This window comes from Halichondria panicea, chromosome 6 (assembly GCF_963675165.1).
Source record: "Halichondria panicea chromosome 6, odHalPani1.1, whole genome shotgun sequence".
In the NCBI taxonomy this organism is placed as follows: Eukaryota; Metazoa; Porifera; class Demospongiae; order Suberitida; family Halichondriidae; genus Halichondria; species Halichondria panicea.
Genome location: NC_087382.1, coordinates 5,558,245 through 5,577,491, shown reverse-complemented (window position 1 = coordinate 5,577,491; position 19,247 = coordinate 5,558,245). Strand labels below are relative to the sequence as shown.

The 19,247-nt window shown below is 41.2% G+C and overlaps 3 protein-coding genes and 1 non-coding gene across 4 annotated transcripts; all 4 read right to left on the bottom strand.

Moving 5' to 3' along the window:
* Nucleotides 1-345: 345 nt before the first annotated feature.
* LOC135337784 (transient receptor potential cation channel subfamily A member 1-like) lies at nucleotides 346-4,299 on the bottom strand. The gene is made up of 2 exons (XM_064533773.1): nucleotides 4,200-4,299; nucleotides 346-4,027 (listed from the first exon to the last, which is right to left on the bottom strand). The coding sequence occupies exon 2, from the start codon at nucleotides 4,012-4,014 to the stop codon at nucleotides 451-453; it is 3,564 nt and encodes a 1,187-aa protein (XP_064389843.1). The 5' UTR covers nucleotides 4,015-4,027; nucleotides 4,200-4,299; the 3' UTR covers nucleotides 346-450.
* A 687-nt stretch (nucleotides 4,300-4,986) lies between these two features.
* Nucleotides 4,987-10,020, bottom strand: LOC135337785 (transient receptor potential cation channel subfamily A member 1-like). Its single transcript, XM_064533774.1, has 2 exons — nucleotides 9,911-10,020; nucleotides 4,987-8,782 (listed from the first exon to the last, which is right to left on the bottom strand). The coding sequence occupies exon 2, from the start codon at nucleotides 8,759-8,761 to the stop codon at nucleotides 5,225-5,227; it is 3,537 nt and encodes a 1,178-aa protein (XP_064389844.1). The 5' UTR covers nucleotides 8,762-8,782; nucleotides 9,911-10,020; the 3' UTR covers nucleotides 4,987-5,224.
* Nucleotides 10,021-11,431: 1,411 nt separating this feature from the next.
* LOC135337789 (alpha-1,6-mannosylglycoprotein 6-beta-N-acetylglucosaminyltransferase A-like) lies at nucleotides 11,432-19,208 on the bottom strand. The gene is made up of 12 exons (XM_064533779.1): nucleotides 18,804-19,208; nucleotides 17,903-18,024; nucleotides 17,507-17,656; nucleotides 16,823-16,981; nucleotides 15,121-15,428; nucleotides 14,771-14,907; nucleotides 14,555-14,676; nucleotides 14,170-14,334; nucleotides 13,010-13,282; nucleotides 12,469-12,643; nucleotides 12,070-12,127; nucleotides 11,432-11,811 (listed from the first exon to the last, which is right to left on the bottom strand). Exons 1-12 carry the CDS (start codon nucleotides 19,045-19,047, stop codon nucleotides 11,613-11,615), a joined length of 2,112 nt encoding a protein of 703 aa, XP_064389849.1. The 5' UTR covers nucleotides 19,048-19,208; the 3' UTR covers nucleotides 11,432-11,612.
* Trnar-ccg (transfer RNA arginine (anticodon CCG)) lies at nucleotides 14,949-15,021 on the bottom strand. The gene has a single exon. It is a non-coding gene; the product is annotated as a tRNA-Arg (tRNA).
* Nucleotides 19,209-19,247: the final 39 nt, after the last annotated feature.

The following is a 19,247-nucleotide window of genomic DNA, read 5'->3' as shown; positions in this document are numbered from 1 at the left end:
TCACTAATTATGACCTTTTAATGACATTCCAGGCCAAATTGCTCTTCGTTTTTGCTGACTCAGCAGTAGAACATGACTGGATCTAGGCGGATCTAGCTAGTATGGCTATTATGTGCTGATAGGGTTAGGTCCAGTAACCATCATAGACACCAAACACAACTAGCTGTCAACAGATTCAGCGACAGAAACCATGCAGAAATATTGTCTCATGAATTAGTCTCCCTCTATAACATAGACTCGTGATTAGGCCGCCCAACTTTTAGAGGGCGGCTAAAATAGAGACTAGCAGAAGTACGGAGACGCTACTGCTGAGTCAGCAAAAACGAAAAGCAATTTGGCCTGGAATGTTATAAAAGGTCATAATTAGTAAAAGTTTAAGTGATGTCCGACCTCCTCTGGTCATGCACAAGGTGTGGCAAATACAATATAATGTCAAATAAAACTAAAAATCTAATGCCAGTTATCTGTAAGTTCTTCACTAGTGTTAAAGTCAAATGAGCTAATGCTGCTCCGAGCTGACAGGCCATGATAGCGTTTTCTGAACTCGGCATTGGTTTCTTGCATCAGCTGCAGTGTCTCCTTCAGCTCGAGAACGTGGAGCTTTAAGTCAGCAATATCTGAGATGCATGCTGCTATGTTTGCAGAGCTAGTGGTATCCAACGGTTCTGGTTCTATTTGATCCTCAATCCATTTCCAACTGTCTCGCCATATTGACCATATCGAACGATTCCTGTTCGGGTAGATGGTGTGCGATAGAAGAGAAAAGCGTTTCAATGATCCTCTTGGAATCGAGGCGTCTAGCTGAGCAAAGTATTCGACCTCGATGTCCTTTCTCTGTAGAATGGCATTTAACTTTACTCTTTCAATGTCTCCCACAGCTAAGCCAATGAGTAGATTAGCAAGGACAATACTTAGTAAAATGGCCAAAAGCATAATAAAAACAAGAACTGTTTTCCCAAAACGCAGATCCCCAGCCACATCTAATCTGACATACGAGTCATAGGGCAACTCTCCTAGCATAAAGCCAAATACAGAGAGAAAAGAGTATCCAACATTGTCAAATTCACTGAGATTGCCAACCAGGATGTAGAATGAGAAGGCAAATGCAAGCAACAAGAATGTACTGACAAAAAGTACAAGGAGAACTGTTTTGGTAACTTCGAAAAGCATTTTAACAATGGTACCAGGGAGTGAAAGATGCTCTAAGAGTAGGAGGAGAGACAGCCACGACAAGAAGCAGCTGACAGCTCCCAATGGCCATGCTGACACCGGATTGGCGTACAAAAAAAAGACATACATGAAGATCACCGATAAGACGTTAATCGAGACTGTCACTTGAAGGATTGAAAAAATACTAATTCTCCTTTTAATTAGTATGACAACATTAAAAGTGAGGAATATTAAGTAAAGTGTATTCAAGCCTACAGTCACACCACGTATCACTTTGAGTTCCAGAGTGAGAGCTAAGAGTTCCTCGATTTCAGTACTGTTCGGATCAGTTTCGTTTACAGTGCTAAGCTGTTTAAGTGGATGTGGAGCAAGCACAACAAATGTTGAAAGAAGGACCACCATCAAAGCTTGAAAGGCGTACACAGCAAAATAGTAGATACTTCCATACCTTCGCCACTTTGAATCCAAAAAAGCATTTGTTAATGGATGATTTAGAAGAGCTTGCCGTTTGAATTGTTTCATCTTCTGTAAGATTTTCATTGTCTTCTGTCCAAAATTTACTTCCTTCACACGCATTGGACTTTGATCTTGAGGTAATTTACTTCGACTGTTTTCTTTGTATTTTACTGTTGCCTCAGAAACATCTTCTTTTTCTGGGTGTACTGAATTGGAAGCAAAAGTGAGGCTATCATCGATCTTACTCTCCTTCGATTTTTGGCTGTAGAGGTACTTAAAATCAAAGGATTCCCAATAGTCTGGATGTGATTTGTCGAGGGTGGCTCTTAAGTGACATCGATCTAGCACTGCTTTGGCTGCTTTAGGCATTTGCTCAATAAGTCGTATAAAGGGGCTGGGGCAAGAAGGAGAGAAAAAGTCGAGACACTCCTGCCAGCGATCATGGTTGATCACTGCCAGCACACAGTCCAAGTCACCACTGTCAATGATCATGTCAAAGAAGCTCAGTGATTCAAAGTTGGCATCCAGCTTGCATTTTTTGTCAAGTAGCAGCAAAATCAGTGATGGTGTCTTGCTTATTGCTGCTGCATGAAGAGCAGTATTGCCATGTTCATCAGTGACTGCAATCTGAGATGGTTGCGACTGTAGCAGCAATTTGGCACAACTCGTAAAGCCATTCTTGCAAGCTATAGTGAATGCTGTCTCACCATTCAAGGCTTTGTGGAACATGGCACCATTGTTTAACAGGACGTCAATACACCTAAAATGACCTCCAGTGGCAGCGGAGTGAAGTGGGGTCATACCACAGTTGTTGGGTTCGTTCAGCAGCTGGTGAATCTCAGGCACATTTAGTAGAGCCTGCAGAGCTTTGACATCACCTTTACCAGCAGCTATATGGAGGTAGTTATTTCCTTCTTCGTCTTCCATTTTCTGAACATCGGAAGCGTGACGGAGGGCTGCAATCATTTTAGGGATCACTTCACTATGGCCTACATGAAGAGCGTGATGGATTGCTGAGTATCCTTTGTTACAAGTTTGGCTAATCAGCTCAGGAGCACAGGACAGCTCTAAAAGAGCATTGACTATCACCTTCCTTTTGCTATTCAGAGCAAGATGAAGAGCATTTAATCCTTTCTTATCTTTGGCAAGTGGACTCGCGCCGTACGAAATCAACTCTTTGGTACCGACCAGATTAGCTGAGGTGATGGCGTTGTGTAAGGGAGTACGGCCTCTTGCATCATGAGCATCAATCTGGATAACTCCTTTTCCTTTCTCGATCAAGAAGGGGATCATGAAGGAGCTGTGGATGGACAGTGCACAATGGTGGAGAGGTGTCTTCTGTTGTTGATCTGTGGATGAAATGACTTGAGGACCAGCATGCTCCACCATCATCTTGACCATGTCGGATCTTCCTTGAGAGCAAGCCAGATGCAGAGGGGGGATGAGGTCGCCCTTGGAGTCGACTGGAGAGGCTCCGTGTTTAAGCAGTACCTCAACGACTTCTGTGTTGCAGCTGTCCACGGCAGCGTGTAGTGGAGTACTGTTATCCTCGTCTATAAATCCGAATACCAGGTCAATGTCATACCCAAATTCAATTGCCCTGTGGATAATGTAATCGAGCACTCGGTAAGAATTTTTGCGAGCTGCTAGATGAATTGGAGTCAGTCCATTGTCGTCAGGGGCTAATATTTTAAAATCTTTTTTCCTGGTCTTCAATAGATCAGCAATAATCTTGGTCTGGATTATGTCCATTCCTTCGATGTTGTCATGCTCACAGATAATATGCACTACAGTCATGCCACGATGTCCTTGCACAGATGTATTAATAGGGTGGTCTAAGATGGCTGAAAGAGACTTATTTTTCCCTCGAGCTGCAAGATGAAGCGGGGCGTATGCGTCTTTATTAAGGATGGAATCGTTTGCACCATTTGTCAACAGGAGGTGACAGGCTTCAGGAATATCATTGTCGGCAGCTAGATGGAGAGGAGTGTTTCCCCTATTATCCACAGCATCCATACTACCACCATTATCAATCAGGAACGACATGATGAGCTCTTGGTTATGTAGAACGGCATGATGCAAAAGTGTTTGGCCATTTGCGTCAACCTCTGTAAGGGTCAAATTGTGCTCGTTAACAGCACTCTTCAGCTCCTCCAGCTTTCCTTCAGTGACCAGTATGATAACAGGTACTGAGTCTTCGTGTAAGCACAGTTCTAGGCTTAGCTGTTTCGACGAGGACTTCTTAATTCTAAACGATCTTGTGCTGTTATTGGGTCTTCGTTTTACTGCTGCAGCTACTATGGCCGAAGATTTAAAACTGGGAGATGACACCGTCTTGTTTTTCTTTTCAGAAACAGGTTCCAAATCGATAGAGACTTGCTTTGACATATTTTGAGTATCACTGCATTAAATATTAACAAAATTAATTATTATGATGTTCATCTATAGTCATCTCAAGCAGTTATTCCATCATGCACAATAATCAATGGTCCTTGTATATAGTAGTAGGCTAACCCATGCATATAACTATAAGTGCCTATCTAATGAGCAGCATTATACAGTGTTGAATATACCTCAGACTAAATCAACTTTCTGCAGCTTTTCAGTTAGTTTACAAATCTTTGGACAATTAAGTGATAATTCTGTGAGTTCTCCACCCCTTTTATGCACAAGATATGCATGGCTAGTGTCTGGTGTGTCAGTAGGTCACATGCATGCCCAGTAAGTTTAAAGGCATTCACAACCAATTAAAGGTCAACACATTTCTGCATGAAATAAAATAATAAACAGTATTCACAGTCATCTTAATGATGGACTTGACAACCATGCAATGAATTGTTTCAAAGCTGACCTCAAGATTTATTGGGCGTGTCAAGCTAGTAAACCTTTTATCAGGAGTGCATGCTTTTATCTATAGGGCAACTCGCATTCTGTTGCTAATTTTACTTCCACAGTGGCCCTGAGGTACACACATAATAGTAGGTTTGATATGGAGGGGTATATCCTGTCAGTATTGGCCGGCAAGGATTGGGACAATAACAGGGCACATTCTAGATTTCCGCAGGCGCACATGGGAAAAGAGCCAGGACAATAAGTGAGGCACATTGCGAGCCATTTGCTAGGGCACGATCTTATAAAGCTGCATTCTTGTGGAAGCAACAATGTATTAATAGGAAACTTGAGCTTGTAGAGGCATTGCAGATGTATGAGTGACACATACAGGCTCCAGTTTGTAAAAAGTGTGTCCCAGGCAGTAGTTGCTGCTGTTTGTGTGGGCCGACAATACGTGGTCCTGATTCAACCAACCTGTGGCCCTCTGTCGCCTTCACAGTATGACATGCCTCGGGTGCATGTGAATGCACAGCAAGGTATATAGTAGCATATTTGTGTAGACTGCTACAGTTGCTCAATGATATGTGATGTGCAAGATCGAGAAGTAAAAGCTTTTATAGGCTTCTAGATCTAGTCATAGAAAACAAACGTAATAATTATGGTCAATCATTTCCCACTTTTTGCACCATTCCTTGCAATAAGTATTTATATTAAATCGTGGTGCATATATATAAATGATAATGTGCATGCATGTGCCAAAAAAAAACTATATAAGCTCTTCACTAGCGTTAAAATCAAATAAACTCATGCTGCTCTGAGCTGACAGACCATGATAGCGTCTTAACTCGGCATTTGTTTCTTGCATCAGCTGCAGTGTCTCCTTCAGCTCGAGAACGTGGAGCTTTAGGTCGGCAATATCTGAGATGCACGCTGCAATGTTTGCAGAGCTAGTAGTGTCTGATTGTTCTGGTTCGATTTGATGCTCAATCCACTTCCAACTTTCTCGCCATAATGACCATATCAAACGATTCCTATTCAGATAGATGGTGTGCGATAGAAGAGAAAAGCGTTTCAAAGTTCCTCTTGGAATTGAGGCGTCTACCTGAGCAAAGTATTCGATCTCAATGTCCTTTCTCTGCAGAATGGCATTCAACTTTACTCTTTCAATGTCCCCCACAGCTAAGCCAACGAGTACGTTAGCAAGGACAATGCCTAGTAAAATGGCCAAAAACATAATGAAAACAAGAACAGTTGTCCCAAAACGCAGATCCCCAGCCACATCTAATCTGACATACTTGTCATAGGGCAACTCTCCCAGCATAAAGCCAAATATAGAGAGAAAAGAGTATCCAACATTGTCAAAGTCACCGAGATTGCCAGCGAGGATGTAGAATGAGAAGGCAAATGCAAGCAACAAGAATGTGCTAACAAAAAGTACAAGGAGAACTGTTTTGGTAACTTCGAGAAGCATTTTAACAATGGTACCAGGGAGTGAAAGAGTCTCTAAGAGTAGGAAGAGAGACAGCCACGACAAAAAGCAGCTGACAGCTCCCAGTTGCCATGCTACCGGATTGGAGTATAAAAAAAAGACATACATAAAGATCACCGATAAGATTTTGTTGACTATAATTCGAAGGAATAAACCAATACCACATTTCCTTTTAATAAGTATGAAAATATTCAAAATGATGAATATTAGGTAAAGTGTATTCAAGCCTACAGTCACACCGCGTATCACTTTGAGTTCCAGAGTGAGAGCTAAGAGTTCCTCGATTTCAGTACTGTTCGGATCAGTCTCGTTTACAGTGCTAAGCTGTTTAAGTGGATGTGGAGCAAGCACAACAAATGTTGAAAGAAGGACAACCATTATGAATATGAAGGCGTACACACTATAATAGTAGATACCCCCATACCTTCGCCACTTTAACTCCAAATAAGTATTCGCTACTGGATGAGTTAGAAGAGCTTGCCGTTTGAATTGTTTCATCTTCTGTAAGACTTTCATTGTCTTCTGTCCAAAATTTACTTCCTTCACACGTATTGGACTTTGATCTTGAGGTAATTTACTTCGACCGTTTCCTTTGTAATTTACTGTTGCCTCAGAAACATCTTCTTTTTCTGGGTGTACTGAATTGGAAGCAAAAGTGAGACTATCGTCGATCTTACTCTCCTTCAATTTTTGGCTGTAGAGGTACTTAAAATCAAAGGATTCCCAATAGTCTGGATGGGATTTGTCGAGGGTGGCTCTCGAGTGACATCGATCTAGCACTGCTTTGGCCGCTTTAGGCATTTGCTCAATAAGTCGTATAAAGGGGCTGGGGCAAGAAGGAGAGAAAAAGTCGAGACACTCCTGCCAGCGATCATGGTTGATCACTGCCAGCACACAGTCCAAGTCACCACTGTCAATGATCATGTCAAAGAAGCTTAGTGATTCAAAGTTGGCACCCAGCTTGCAATTTTTGTCAAGTATTAACGTAATCAGTGATGGTGTCTTGCTTATTGCCGCTGCATGAAGAGCAGTATTGCCATGTTCATCAGTGACTTCAATCTGCGACGGTTGCGACTGTAGCAGCAGCGTGGCACAACTCGTAAAGCCTTTCTTGCAAGTTATCATGAATGCTGTTTCGCCATTCAAGGCTTTGTGGAACATGGCACCATTGTTTAACAGGAGGTCAATGCATCGAAAATTACCTGCAGTGGCAGCAGAGTGAAGTGGGGTCATGCCACAGTTGTTGGGTTCGTTCAGCAGCAGGTAAATCTGAGGCACGTTTAGGAGAGCTTTCAGAGCTTTGAAATCACCTTTACCGGCAGCTATGTGAAGGTAGTTATTTCCTTCTTCGTCTTCCATTTTCTGAACCTCAGAAGCGTGACGGAGGGCTGCATTCATTTTAGGGATCACTTCACTATGGCCTACATGAAGAGCGTGATGGATTGCTGAGTATCCTTTGTTACAAGTTTGGCTAATCAGCTCAGGAGCACAGGACAGCTCTAAAAGAGCATTGACTATCACCTTCTTTTTGTTGGTCAACGCAAGATGAAGAGCATTTAATCCTTTCTTATCCTTGGCAAGTGGACTCGCCCCGTACGAAATCAACTCTTTGGTACCGACCAGATTAGCTGAGGTGATGGCGTTATGTAAGGGAGTACGGCCTCTTGCATCGTGAGCATCAATCTGGATAATTCCTTTTCCATTTTGGATTAAGAAGGGGATCATAAAGGAGCTGTGGATGGACAGTGTACAATGGTGGAGAGGTGTCTTCTGTTGTTGATCTGTGGATGAAATGATTTGAGGACCAGCATGCTCCACCATCATCTTGACCATGTCGGATTTTCCTTGAGAGCAGGCCAGATGCAGAGGGGGGATGAGGTCGCCCTTGGAGTCGACTGGAGAGGCTCCGTATTTAAGCAGTACCTCAACGACTTCTATGTTGCAGCTGTCTATGGCAGCGTGTAGTGGAGTACTGTTATCCTCGTCCAGAAATCCGAACACTACGTCAATATCATGCCCAAACTCAATTGCCCTGTGGATAATGTAATCGAGCACTCGGTAAGAATTTTTCCGAGCTGCTAGATGAATTGGAGTCAGTCCATTGTCGTCAGGGGCTAAAAATTTTATTTTGAAATCCGTTTGTTTGGTCTTCAATAGATCAGCAATAACCTTGGTCTGAATGATGTCCATTCCTTCGATGTTGTCGTGCTCACAGATAATATGTACTGCAGTCATGCCACGATGTCCTTGCACAGATGTATTAATAGGGTGGTCTAATATGGCTGAAAGAGACTTGTTTTTCCCTCGAGCTGCAAGATGCAGCGGGGCGTATGCGTCTTTATTAAGGATGGAATCGTTTGCACCATTTGTCAACAGGAGGTGACAGGCTTCAGGAAGATCATTGTCAGCAGCTAGATGGAGAGGAGTGTTTCCACTATTATCCACAGCATCCATATTACCACCATTATCAATCAGGAACGACATGATGAGCTCTTGGTTGTGTAGAACGGCATGATGCAAAAGTGTTTTACCATTTGCGTCAACCTCTGTCAGGGTCAAATTGTGCTCCTTTACAGCACTCTTCAGCTCCTCCAGCCTTCCTTCAGTGACCAGTGTGATAACAGGTACTGAGTCTTCGTATAAGCACAGTTCTAGGCTTAGCTGCCTCAATGAAAACCTCCTTATACTAAACGATCTTGTGAGTCTTCGTTTCAGTGTTGCAGCTTTGGGCGTAGACTTAATGCTGGGAGATGGCACCGCCTTGTCTTTTTCCTCATAAATGGGTTCCAAATCGATAGAGGTTTGCTTTGACATCTTTTTAGCGTCACAGGATTTCTGCAATTATACAATCACGTATACAAATTGACTAATTTTTTATTAGGCTGGGAATGAATGATCTGTGCACAATAGCTACAATGAGGTTGAATATTATTCAACGTTAATCAAGGTATCACACCAGCCGTGTCTATTATATATGCATAAATACCTAGCCCAGCTTATGTGCACATGTGCAGTTATATAGCTGACTACCTTGTGCTGAGATCTCTGCCCTTGCTATAACTATTGAAAAACACCACCCAATTACTTCCTTGGTTTCTATAAACTTCTCTGCCGTTACGACATGACTGAGCTGAGGCTATGAGTGGTGGCTAGGCTACTCAATTAGGGGAGAAATAATTATTAGAAACGCCTAATTACAAAATAAATGCACGAGGGTATTTACTGTAGTGTATCAGTAAAATTGGCATCAGATTCGATTCCATATTGAACGATTCCATACTGAAGGTGCATCTTTAAAGTTGGGCTGCGTTCTTCTATATAGTTAATTAGAGGGGCAGCCTCACCCTAAAACAGTCATCAGTCATGGTCGGGCTCACCATTGCAAAGCGTTGTGGTAATGAGTGTGTATATAGTTTTACTTATATGTCCTTGTACCTAGTAGTTAGGTCAACGTGCAAGGCATGCACTTAGCATATTTTTCTCAGAGTATCAAGATTAAAGTTGATTGTTGAAGTGAGTACTCACACAATGAAAGCACCGCGGGTGCTGATGCTTCGGTGGATGTGTCAAAGCTATATAACATAAGCAATAGCTGGTAAGCTATTGCTAGTATATACAGATATATGATAATGTTCTTATGCGCACCGAGGATACTTACAAGCGTAAACCATAAAGCTATGACAGGCACTGGCAGGGGGAATGATATAGGTATATATGTGCTATGGCGACAGCCACCAAACAGCAAACTAGACTTAGCTTTGTGGTTTAGTGGTGTGAGCACTGAGTAGTGAGCACTCACTTCAACATTCAACTTGGAATCTATACATGTACTTGAAAAGCACTGTCAGATTGTGCGGCGGCATACACAATCTCTAGGGCTAGCCCATAATTATTATAGTGCCCTTTATAGGCACATCAACACTTTAAAAATAATTACAGTATACGTTGTTAATTAAGACGTACCTCAGATTAAAAAGTGAAAACTGTAACTGGCAGCTTTTCAGCATGGGACAAGAAAAATTAATACTGAGAGTTTTCCACCTCATTAATGCACTAACTTCTGCTGAGTCACGGTATAGCTAATTAAGTGGATCACACACGAAGTTAAAGGCATTCACAACTAAAAGTCATACATACTTTCTAGACTATTATATTCACGATCGAACGATGAATTGCTTCAAAGCTCAAGCTTTAGGACTCCGGGCGTGTCGGTATAGGCAACTCAGATTCAGTTGGAAATTATCACTCCACTTGTAAGGCCACTCCAAGTGACACTCTGGTTTCTGGTCCTGAAGTTTTTCTAATTGCATGCGGGCGGGCGGCTTTTCTCATTATCAATTTCACCTTATGTAAATGAAATCATTATCACACTATTTTGTACCACATGGACCATTATGCATGCATGCGTAGTAGGAATATCTTAATTTATTTTAATTTAAAAAATTTATTTTAATTTATTCTGCCCCCACTTTGGCCTCACTCACTTTGTCACTCACTTTGTCATCACATGTTCAAAAAAAAAAAAAAAAAAATAATGGGATAGAAATCCGATAGAAATCCAAGAATAAAATCTGATGCGGGGGTGGACCAGAAACCAGAGTATCACTTGGAGTGGCCTAAAAGAGAATCGCTGACAGACTGCTTCCATGCATACAGTGAAAGTATAGCTGTTCCAAAAAGTAGCCCGTAGTATATAGTTGTATATTTAATGGAGCATGAATTGCAAGAGAATATACAAGAATGAATTAGGCCTTCAGGTAGTGAGTTCCTTCAGAGGTATTAAAAGTGTTACGACAGACATTTCATGCTGCGCCTTAGTCCTGATTTTAGCTTGCAACCACCAGCTAGTGTACCAGCTTTGGATGACACATTGCAGTAGATAAGACTGCAAACTGGATTAATACTTAAATTCGTGCTGGAAAATCTTCACTGATAACATTATACATATGAGTTTAGACGTGTATAATAGGTCCGTTGATAGAATGTTAAGTTTTTAATTGTATAGAGTCGTTAATCCGGTCACCCTTGGGGACAGTGCAGCTTGGCCGGAATAACGAGGTGGCCGCATTTCAGAAAATAGCCATGGCTAAAACCGACCTATAATTATATCTCAAATCAAATAAGGTTCTAGCCTCGATCCCAGCTAGCTAGCTAGCTAGGCCGCACTTCCCACTTCACTTAGGCTTCTTTCCTATGAAGGCCGGTGAAGGAGGCTAATAAGGTTCTGACTCGAGGATAATGAATTGATCAGCCAAACCCCTATAAAAACATGAAATTGTTGATGAAAAACAAAGTTTGGGGCAGTCAGTACTGGCCAGTAGTCTATATACGAAATAGTGAGTGGCCGCATTTTAGGGAGAGTTTTGTGCAGTAAACATATCTAGCTAGCAATCTGTGCCAAACCAAAATAATGGCCGGTATATCGAGGTGTCCGTACTTCAGAGAGCCGGAATAGCGAGAGTCTACAGTAATCAGATATTTAAATGATGGCACCACCCACTTTAGTGTAGATCTTAGAACCCTTGGTGTTGTGGGATTTTCCTCACAAGATAAGGTGCATGATGAGCATTAAAATCACAAGTGATGCAGAAGGAAATAAGTAATGATGATCGATAGCTATCGTACACAAGTGATGCAGAAAAAAAAAAGTAATGATGATCGATAGCTATCGTACATACTCTGAACACAAAGCTACTTGTCCTTTTCTAAAAGTTCGACAAGGGCACAGTCGTTTCACAGTGTGATATTCCCCAACACAGCTCAGTAATAATCTCTGTTCCTGCAGGCTGCAACGTCCCGAGGAGTCTATGGAGGGACCATGGATACTGTTCTCAGTAGACACAGTGGAGCACTTCAGATCATGGCTGTAATGTGATAGGGGTGAAAGATCGTGATTACTTTAGGCAAATTCAATGACACATTTCATTATATTAGTGGCACTTTGTAGTCTGCAAGAACGTTGGAAATAATGTACTATATACACTATAGATGTACAGGGATGCATGTGCCCAGCTCTCAATTCAACACACACATTTGCCATTACATAGCTTAGGAAGTGGTTAGTACCATTGACCAGTATGGTTATATCCCTGATCGTTCACATATTAAGTCTTTGTGCTCACTTTTTCAAAGCCTCTTCCGTGTTAAGGAGTGGGAACAGCTCTGGTTCACACACCAAACCTGAAATGACAAGCAATCTGTTAACACTGTGAATAACTATACTGTACATGTACTGGCATGCCCCCCTGGTAAACTGTAAATTATGTGGTACGTGGGGAAGCTGCTTATATTTTGCAGGGAATGATGTAAAAGAGTAAAAAATGATGGACCGTAATTGTTGCTAAAATTTAACAAACTCCAACACATGGTAGACCGCTACGCACCGACACATACTAAGTGCTACACGTACGTACATGCAGTGATTTTCAACACATCAAATTTAAGCACTATATCGAGGGGGGTTCCCTTGGCTATTATAACAAATAGCCAAGCATATATACACTGTACTATTATACACTCACCTTCTCTATAGCAGGCCTCTTTGCAACTCTCTCCCTGCCTGGAGACTTTGGCCACAAGGGCTGAGGGAGGGGGCCACTGGACGTGGGAACAGTGATCCTGGTACTCCAGGTACACCGAAACACGCTCAAGCATGCCCTCATACGTGTACTCATATGGGATGTAGGGAGGAAGGGGCTGTCGGGGTGAGGTATGTGTGTGTGGTTAATCACAGAAAAAAACAGGGATGAATAATTATGGGGCGAACAGTAAAACAGTCCATTTGGGCAGACCAACAGTAGCTGTAATAATTATAAAGAGGTGGTTTAATTATCCTAACACAAGTTGAAATTGAAACCTTGCCGCATGTACTATACAGTGTATACATGTAGTTACAATGTAAATCATAAGAAATGTGTTGAAACAAAGGCTTGTAATTTCCAGTGATTCATGAAAACACTAGTGAGCATTGCGGGTACAAACATTACGTAATGGTTCTTATACAAGGCCAGGGGTGTGTGAACACGACTAACTACATGTACTTTAATGGATTATTACGCTCACCTCCTTAGAGAGCATGTCTTGCAGTGCTTTGTTCACTTCCTTTAAGTTCAGAATATCCACAGTGTACACGTACGGCTTCCCAATAAAGTGCTCAGTGTAAGGATTCTGTGATGTGAGGCCACGCAATGTTGGTTTATCCTTAAAAAACTTTGTATTTTCTCTGTTAAGCGGTTTGTCAAATCGGGGGTTTAGGAAAAAGCAGCCATTGGCAATAGCTTCGAGTGGGGCAGGTCCTTCGTAAGGGAACCCGAAACCAATAAATAGTTTCGATTCCTGAATGTGGGAAGAAACACCATCATGTTACTAAACACGTACATGTATAATCATGTAACTTAAGTACACATACGTCTATATACTAACCATACACTATACATGTATACCTTTCATTAAAAAAAGAGCTACAGAACGCTGTTTTAGACGTACTTTACAAAGCCAAATTTTAAACAAAAGTGATATTCTTGCAACAGCCAACAAATTATGAGTTTACAGAGGTTGATTATAGGCGACCCCACGAAATCCTTAGGCTTCAGTAGGCATGGTTACCAGAACACGTGAAATACTAGAGAACTGAAGTGCTAACCCTCGGCTGTTTACATGAATAAATAAAAGTACAAGATCATAGAAATCAGAGGAGTGTTACAGTTATACAATACATGCAGTAGAGCATGGTAGCTGACTAGAGGCATGCTCTGGCTGATACATATGTAGAACAGAGTCTTTAGTGGTGCATGAGACATGCAGGTGCATGGACTGGATCACAGCAAAGTCAAAAAGCCTCGAGTCTTAGAAATACGGCTCCTGGGGCTAGGATAAGCAAAAAAGCAACACACTCCAATCATAATTCTTGCTTCCTACTTTAGTGACTCACATTATTACAGACAAACAAACAAACAAACAAACCAACGGACTACTATACCTGTGGCCGCCCACGCGCGTCTCGGGTAACAACATAGAATACAGTGTACACATGTGCTAATGGCTGAGATCTAGCAACAACAATTGAATACTACAGTAGCTAACCTATATAGCCTATTAAAGGTTGGAAAAGTCATAATTAGCCATTATTGTTTACTCACGAGAATCACAACGAAAATAACCTGCTACATGGTACACTGTATACGTTTGCAGAACATCGTAAATCTCACACTAAAGAGTCACACCTTAAGCAATTTAATGAGAGCTGTGCGGTTAAGAATGCCGTGGTTGCTGACAAATCCTGGAACCACTGTGGATATGTCATAATTTTGATCTTTTTGAGTGGTGGTACCAATGGTAGAGTGGATGTCGATGTACTTGCTCACTGTGTCCAGGTAGTTATGGTGACCCTACGAGTGAGTGAAAGTTAAATTTCTTATTTTTAATTTTATCTCAGTATGTGTGTTTACTGTTTACTAATCACTCCCAAACCTCAAGCCTTAAGTTTTAGGTTTCACAACAGATAGTAGTATGCTGTACATGCACGATGCATGGATTCAGCAAACACGTTCCCACATGCACATATCTTAAATATCTACTACTATTGTGCAATTTGCGTTGTACACATACCTTCCACATGTATAGCTCTTTACCGTACACCAGTCCGATGTTTTTCTTCTCGGGAGGGGGGAGCGAATTAGTGCGGTTGCTACCAACAACAAAACCGAGAAATGAGTTATCAGGAGTATGAGCTGCAAGGAAATATAATCTGGGAACTCAAATTGGGAACTCAAATTGAAGCTGCTTAGCACATAGTAGTAGTATACACACATATTTTTAACTTACGATACATTGTCATGAATTGTCGAGGGTTGAGTCCCAAATTGCCCCAACTTTGTTTCTTGTATTTATTGTTTGACTTCCAAGGTTTGTAGTTAAATTGAGGCTCAGTACCAAAGGAGTCCAAAACTCTAAACAGACACCTAAAGAAAAACAAACAAAATGAATGCTGAAAAGAAAAAAACGACCCTGGTGGGACTCGAACCCACAATCCCCAGCTCCGGAGGCTGATGCCTTATCCATTAGGCCACAGGGCCAGCCAACGCCACTCAACATTATTCACTATACTTTAATTTATTAGGCACACAGTAACCAGCCCTATACTAAAAACTAACACTGATTAAATAAAAACTCACAGGTAGTGTTGAAGCTGACTCTTCATCGCCGACTTGAACTGCTTGAATCCTACAATATCCGTGAAGATGGCACTGAAATCCTTCTCTCTCCCTGTTGGACAACCCCCAGTTATGCTGTTAGAAGGACCGGGAAGGATATGCTTCAGTGCATTGGGTTCCGTACTAAAAACTATTTGATGCCCTAGAAGGTGAATGATCGAAATTAAGTCACTCCATTGTACCAGCTCCCCCAAAGGTCCGCCATGGTCAGCTGTTTCGGCTAGATGGAACTTTGATTTATCTGACAACGCTCCAATGTGTATCAGAATCTGTGGTACAAAGTAAATACTACTGTAACATGTAAAATCAAAACTCGAGTCGCACAACAGCACAAAAATATGTGAACACAGTATTACATATGGTTGGGCACTTTTCACAAACAACTGCAAAAATGAATGCCGTATAGCGCGAAATTTTCGAGGGGCTTAATTTTCGCTGATTTCGTGGGTCAATTCTACACGAAAATTAAGTCCACAAAATCAGTTCATTAATTAGAATTATCTGCTATAACGTGCAAAGATTAAAGGCGTGGCTTCCGGGTAAGCAGTCATTCCACAAACATTGTACACATAAAAATTCACTACTCGAGTTACATAAAAAATAAACACCAATTACGTAAATGGTTGGGCATAATTAATAAATACTACTGTTGTCACATACCGTAGAAACTGGATTATTAGCGCTTGCTCGATTATAAGCGTATCTTTATTTTAAGCGCATGCGCAACTGCAGGTTTTTTGTACTCGAATTGAAACGCTGTTCTAATTATGCGAAGGAAGTTTAGCAGTTAACTTTGTTTATCTATGTTTATCTATGGGCTAGTTAGCTTGTACAGTGCACGGTAGCTACATGTATATAGCTGGTGATATCCATCTGAAAGGCTCTCTGGACATGCTGTTACCTTGTCTGATCATGCTGAGAGAATGCAGACACATTTGGCACCCCATATGTATAATTATCGCAGGGTTACAGGGGGAAAGGGGGGATATCCCCCCCTTTCAATTATGACTGAGTGTCCATAGCTGGGTATTGAAATAACAGTTGACCTTTTTTTTAGCAATATTTTCTGGTAACTTTTCTCATTTCCCCCCTCTACTTCAAAATCCTGTATGACACCCTGTATCAGCATGTGTATATGAACGCGGACAAGGATTTATATATCTGGACATGGATATATAAATCTGAGCATGGGCATAATTATATTATAAATGGATATGGATTTATAAATGGGAGCATAACCATCTTGTTATGACCTGGATATATAAATACGGGCAACTTTTCCTCATTTTTGGCACCTCATATAGATAAGGTGCACTTCACTCTTTTTGTTCCAGTTCTGTCAAGTATGATAATATTATGTTGAATTTTGCTGTACAATAAACTATAATAGCATAATAGATTATAGTAGTGCATTATAGGCGCATTCTCGAATATAGGCATATACAATTTTGGTATTGACCTCATGAGCGCATGTGCTAATAATCCAGTTTCTACGGTAGAACGAGTAGCTAAATAACAATGTCACGCACACCAATTACATGTACATGCATATTTCTGGGGGCTGGTTGGGCACTTATCACAAACACCTTTTGTTCAAAGAAGAATTCATTACATGCTATCAGATACCAAAACTTATTATTCACTTGAGAGGTCTCGAGCTCACCTTTTTCTCGCGGTGTTGGAATGGCCTAATCATCTCCAACTGCTTGAGGGCATCCGTCCACTGTGGCCAAAGGCTCTGTATGCGTCGTTTAATCCAGTCAAACTTAGGGTTGCGATTGAGCTCGTTCAGCAATGGAGCTAGGTCAGAGTTTACTGTAGCCTACAAAACCAAAAGGGAAACACTGAAACCTCAGATAACGAATATTACATTGTTTATCTCCTTACATACAACAGGTGCTTTAGGTTCCTTGTTCTATTCCCTAAATTCATATACACTTCCATTTTTTGGCACAAATATCACGACATTGTATAGTCTACTTCCTCAAATTGTCCCCATTGATTGATGTACTAGCTGGTATATAGGAAACACCACCAACGATGTACACACAGTTATTTAACACTAGCGTTTGATAACATTAATTAATACAAGGCAGGGGACAATCACTGACACAGTATCTGAAATAGTTGAAATGGTTAACAGCTAACATTCTCACAAGGTTACACTGGCCACATATACATTTACAGTGGAGTATACTTATTTTCACAGAAGAAACATTTTGGGGGACAAAATCAACTGACAACCAATAGAACTGAGATGTTCTGAGACTTTCAATTGCAGTTTCCATCAAAGGACACTTATGGAAACACTACTTTTAAGATTCTGAATTAGGCTGGTAAAACTTACCCTTTTTGATGTGGGATGGTTAATTATTTTCCCTGGTCTGGGTGGACAAAAGTGCTCCACTAGTGATAGGTAGTCCTGAAATGAACAAGGTGTATCATTCACCCCGTGTTCAGCATAGCATGGGTCCTTCTTCCAGTTGCCCTCCATCCACTGATGTGTGTGTGTGTGTGTGTGTGTGTGTGTGTGTGTGTGTGTGTGTGTGTGTGTGTGTGTGTAGAGGGGATTCGGGTGACAATGTTTTCACATACATCACAGACTATTAATGGTACAGCAATTTGTCTTAATGTATTCGGGTAATTTCTTGGAAATATAATATTAAACAATCTCCCATACTAAAATCTCCCATACTAACCACAATATCCTGCTACATATAACCGACAATCATGCTTATCTCACGTTCATCTTATTCTGACATTCCGGATGATTTGGCCAGGGGCCAACACACAGGGTGTCATCGGTAACGGGCACGGCTGACGTCTGTGCGATAGCGTCACTCAGCAGCAACACAGTGGAGAATTCTACAAGGGGAAAGGTTGGCATGACGACAACACTATAAGACTGTTGAAAACCTCTTAACGTATATTTGTATATAAGGTGTCAAGTGTAAGATATGCTAAAGAAGTGGTCACCTGATATTCCTGTGCATGGTATTAATAATTCTATACCGGTATCTGTTTTGCAGTATACAATTTATTACGTCACCGTGCACATGTGCATGTTAGGCCACCTCACTGTAAAGTTGCACACAGGCATAGACTAATTATATCTACACCTCGATCTACAATGAAGAAAGCACTTTTAGTGTGAAGTTGCATACCTCACACTAAAAGTTTGTGAGTATGAGTGTGAGTGTGAAGTCAGCAAGTTCACACTAAAAGAGAAAGTGCTGTCAGTCAGTCAGGTTGTTACTGATGCTGGTGGTCTCTGTGTGGTACTTTCAAACAGGGGGATAATGGTGATAATTATTACAGCATATAATCATGATTACAGTGCCTGAATATGCAGGAACAAAATTTACTTCTAACGAAGTAAAAAATCTCGTCGAGTTCATGATTACCGTAGGTGGCAATCCTACACAAAAATTAAGTCCTCCACGAAAATTGTTAGAATCATCTGCTAAACGTGCAAAGATTAAAGGCAGGCTTCCAGGTAAGCAGTCATTCCACGAACATTGTTCAACGAAATGCTTTTAGAGGCCATTCCACAAGATCGAAAATTTCGTGCTATACGGTATTCGCTATACTGCACTGTACTGATATATAATTATACGGTACTGATATACGATACGTGCTCTCACCTTTCTGAATTTCATGTGACATGTTCTTGTCTTGTTCCCAAGCATGGTCGAAGTTAAGAATCTCTCTTTGAGACAATTTGTTAACAAATCCATTAGGCTTCAGTGCCAATGCCATAACTTGTTTGTCTAATTCTAGATTTGTATGTTGAAAATATGAGAGGATAAACAGACACATGGAGAAGCTTAGAACAGCCAAGATTAATAGGTTTCTCAACAGTTTTCTCCTTCTTGAGCACAGCCTCATGTTGCACGGCAACTTGCTTGGTCACTTCTTGATCACAAGCGTTAAGCAGCAAAGTAGGTTATGTCTGTAGTCTATGCCTTTATTATAAACATGTACGTATGTGTCTCGCTTGTAGCTAGCTAGCTAGCACGTACCTATATCTGTATCAGGTCGTGCCACGCCCCCCTTTCCTTAGAATGAGGTTGAACGGTCAGTAAAAG